This window comes from Bidens hawaiensis, unplaced genomic scaffold, assembly GCF_021521415.1.
Source record: "Bidens hawaiensis isolate Kalapana, Puna unplaced genomic scaffold, B.hawaiensis_p1.1 tig00001299_1, whole genome shotgun sequence".
Taxonomy (NCBI): Eukaryota; Viridiplantae; Streptophyta; class Magnoliopsida; order Asterales; family Asteraceae; genus Bidens; species Bidens hawaiensis.
Window position 1 is genome coordinate 1,176,988 of NW_027491074.1, and position 4,254 is coordinate 1,181,241.

General features: G+C 38.4%; 1 protein-coding gene across 1 annotated transcript; it reads left to right on the forward strand.

The window, feature by feature from the left end:
• The first annotated feature begins 1,142 nt into the window (after positions 1–1,142).
• On the forward strand, positions 1,143–2,036 carry LOC143570762 (urease accessory protein F-like). The gene has a single exon (XM_077056334.1). It carries the CDS (start codon positions 1,178–1,180, stop codon positions 1,892–1,894), a length of 717 nt encoding a protein of 238 aa, XP_076912449.1. The 5' UTR covers positions 1,143–1,177; the 3' UTR covers positions 1,895–2,036.
• The last annotated feature ends 2,218 nt before the right edge of the window (positions 2,037–4,254 follow it).

The window sequence follows — 4,254 nt, forward strand, 5'->3', positions numbered from 1 at the left end:
TAGAGAGTCTCGTGGGTTCGATATCCGGACTTACTTAGCTTTACTAGAGTCGATCGGTTCACTTGCCGGTTAGTAGTTTTAGTTTAGTTAAGAATCTAAAATTTATTACTTAGTGTCTAGATTAGCATGTTTTTATTAGACTACTTTTAGCACATCAATATAACACAATGACCTGAAACGTAAAACACAATGAAAACTACATATTACACAACGACGTAAACGTAATACTTAATTTCCACAATGACAAGTAGAAAGACAAATGATGAGCACAAAGACACAATAACGTAGTCTTTGTTTCAAGTGTTGTCTTCAATATAAGTACCAACTGATAACACAATAACCAAAATCTATAACATAATACATAAAAAAAAACCTAATTAAAAATCACAATAAACTACCAATAACACAATAACCAAAATCTAATCATTGTTTTAGATGCCCCAAACCAAAATTTTCTTTTTTGTTTTGATGGGATGTTCGATTCTCCCAAACAGAAAGTCAACATACTATCCTTCTTCTCCCGGAACCCTAATAGCCGCTGGCTGCATTCATTCTGCCTTGAAAGGTATAACCTTCCTTCCTTTAATTACTTTCAACCAATACGTCCTGCTATCGTCCCAGTTTTCCTAGTTCCTCCTAACATATTTGATTGATTGTATATTTTAGTTTTTTTTTCTTTTTAGTCGTACATCATCTGATGATGATGCATATTTGCACCGTAATTTGCAAAACTAAGAAGAAGAAGAAGAAGAAGAAGATACAACTTTTAGAAGAAGAAGAAGAAGAAGATACGACTTTTAAACCACTACTCCAATACCCACTTTACATTAACAGATTTAAACTAACATAAACAGCTGAATGTAAATGAACAAACTTAAACCAACGTTTATGAATTAATAAACAAATGAGACGTCTCATCATTTTCATTCATTTAATTGTATGAACAAAATGTTTTGCTCATGTCTGTTCGTTCGTTTATTAAACAAACAAACTTCTCTCCTAACACTTCACTGAGCGTTTACAATTACAAGCTGTCCGTTCATTTTCATTCGTTTAACTAATGACTATATGAATATGAATAAGAAGTTTCGTTCGTTTATTAAGTTCATTGAACATTTAGTTTGTTTGCCGTTTACTTGATACCGATCATATAATACTCGTTTGTCTTATACACCAGATGGACATGACCGATCGATTATCATCACCAGAATCAGATTCTCTCCTTCAATGGAGCAAATGGCAATTAGTGGATTCCATTCTTCCAACTGGCGGCTTTGCTCATTCCTTTGGTTTAGAATCCGCAATGCAAGCACACATAGTTGCTAACCCTGAACACCTTCAATCATACATCATCCACACGTTAGATAACACCGGAAGCCTCCTTCTTCCTTTCGTCTACTCAGCCGCCACATCACCTGATTATCAAACATTGCAACACCTCGACACGATTCTAAACGCAACACTAACAAATGAAACAGCCCGTAAGGCATCAATTTCACAAGGATCCGCGCTAATGAGGATATCTTCTTCAATTTTTTCAGAGATCCCGCTATTAAAAACGATTAGAACCGCGTGCTTGAACAATGGGGATGTATGTTTTCACCATGCACCAGTTTTTGGGCTCGTTTGTGGGCTCGTTGGATTGGATAGTGAAACATGTCAAAGGGCGTTTATGTTTGTAACGGTGAGGGATATTATATCAGCTGCAACCCGACTGAACCTGGTGGGACCGCTTGCTGCGGCTGTGTTGCAACACCGGGTGTCGTTTGTTGCTGAGGAGTTGTTGAAGAAGTGGAAGAACCGAGGGGTGGATGAAGCGTGCCAAACGAGCCCGTTGCTTGATACCGTGCAGGGTTGCCATAGTTACCTGTTTTCAAGACTTTTCTGCTCATGAAGGTTAATTTTTATTTCAAATTATAAGTCTTTTATGTAACATTGGTTATTTATGAGATTATAAACCATTTGAAATTAGGATTAAAGTTCTAATTTTTTTGTTGTAACGTGAGGTTATATTTGTAAATTGAATTTGTAACGAAATATGATTGATGTAATCTTAGACTGCTTGTTAATCACCTTGATTATGAAGTTATCAAGTAATAAGCACTAGTTATTATATTTGATGCAAAAGTTTATTCATGTCACCATCTGTTTTCTTTTCTTGTTATAAATGCACTTTCTTTACAGTTAAACTTGATTGACTTGCATCCTTCTCAGTTATAGCCTGCTATATTATGCTATATCATTTTTCGTATAAGCTTTGCTATATTATATGCAAAAGCATATTAGTTTTAGGTTTTGATTATCTTATTAGAAACGCAGTATGGGTCAATATTAGCACATTTAAGAATTAAGAAAAACTTGTAATTTAAGTAAATGGTGTGCTTTTTACTCATTTTCACCAATGGTGACAATTGATGAAATAACAAGTTATGGTCATTGTTAATATTAGAGTTGATCATGAATGTTCTGTCTATTATGGGCGGGTGAGTCCAAAAAGGCAGATTGGATCTGCAGTTTGAAAACTTATCATATAGTTCACTTCATTGCAATTCAGGAGTCTAAACTACGTTCGGTTGCTAAGAATTGGATTTGTCGTTTCTGGGACTGAACTTATATGGATTTCGATTTTGTTGGTGCCAGTGGAAGATCAGGTGGGCTGTTGAGTTTAGGGGTCCCAACCTTTTTTAAGAAGACAGGGGCCATAACAAACCGGCGTTATTTGGTGGTAAGGGGCGTAGTTATCTCGTTCGATACTTTGTTGAATGTGGTAAATGTCAGTCCAATGGCGCGGTTGAACAAAGGTTCCTTTGGGACTACCTGTTAGCTGTCAAAGAATCAATACCGGGTATCTGGGTCTTAATAGGAGATATTAACGAGGTTCGGGATCCTTCGGAGAGGTGATTCCGAATTTATTGCTTCATATGCAGACGCGTTTAATTGGTTTATAAATAGGGCGGAGTTGCTGGAATACGATATGCGCAGGGGGTATTTACTTATGTCTTGTATTGTGGGTATAAATTAAGTAAATTGTATCGGGCTCTTGTTTGCCAGGAGTTTATGAATGGCTGGCCTTCGACATCCTTAATGGTGTTATCCAAAGGCTGCTCAGAGTTCGGACCATAGGCCTATATTGCTATCCCCCGTGGATGCGGACTTCGGTCATGATTTTTTAACTCATGGTTAGAACGTCCCGGGTTTTTGGATTTTGTGGAAGGACAGTGTTCGAGATTTGTGTTTTCGAGGCCTGCAGATTTGGCTTTGGCAACTAAACTTAAGTGGGTTAAAACTAGAATCAAGTCTTGGCTAGCAGAGAATAACAAGAGCCGAGACGCGGTGTACGAGCCAAATAAGAAGACTATCTGGGCATTGGAGATAGAGGCGGAGACGTGCCAGCTCTCGCAGTCAGAGCTGGACGAAAGAGCCCGATGTAGGGCGTATGTGTCGGAGTATGAAGCCCTTAAGCAGAAAGATATTCAGCACGGTCGATGGGGATTAAACCACGAACTATTTTCATGGCATTTTAAACGCTAATCTAAGTAATAATCGGTTACAATGTTACATAGGTTATCAATTGATGGCATTTGGGTGAATAATCCATTAGCAGTGAAGGAAACGGTTTTTGAGTATTTTGCATAGAAGTTTAAAGAACTGATCGGCTCTAGACCATTTTTGAAATGTCCAGATCTGTCCGTGTTGGATGAGGGGGAGGCTTCTTCACTTGTTAGATCTTTTTCAGTCTCAGAAATTAAGGCGGCCGGCTGTGTGGGGAGTGTGATGGAGATAGGGCGCCGGGCCCAGACGTGTTTAATTTCATATTCTTCCAAAGACGTTGGGGCTGCTTTCGAACAAATTTCATGAATCTCCTTTCTGAATTTTTTAACTCGGTGTCGCTTAGTAATGGATGCTTATCTTCATTTATTGCCCTTTTCACCGACCAATCAGTCTTATTGAATGCATTAATAAGGTTGTCTTGAAGGTGTTGGTGGCGAGACTAAAAAGGGTGATTGGGAAGTTGATATCTGTGGAGCAGTTGGCTTTCTTAGCTAACTGGAGTATCTTGGATGGGCCTCTGATGTTGAATGAGATCGTGGCTTGGCTGAGAAAGTCTAAGAAACGTGGGATGATTTTCTAATTGGATTTAGACAAGGCCTACGGCTCGTTGATTTGGGATTCTGTTATGAGTCAAATAATTTCAGTTTACTTTGGAGGAAGTGGGTTGCTGTGATCTTAGTGGCAGGTCGAGCTTCGGTTTTG

Bases quoted from the DNA above. Each gene is read 5' to 3' on its own strand.
- LOC143570762 (XM_077056334.1), top strand. From the start codon at position 1,178: ATGGACATGACCGATCGATTATCATCACCAGAATCAGATTCTCTCCTT.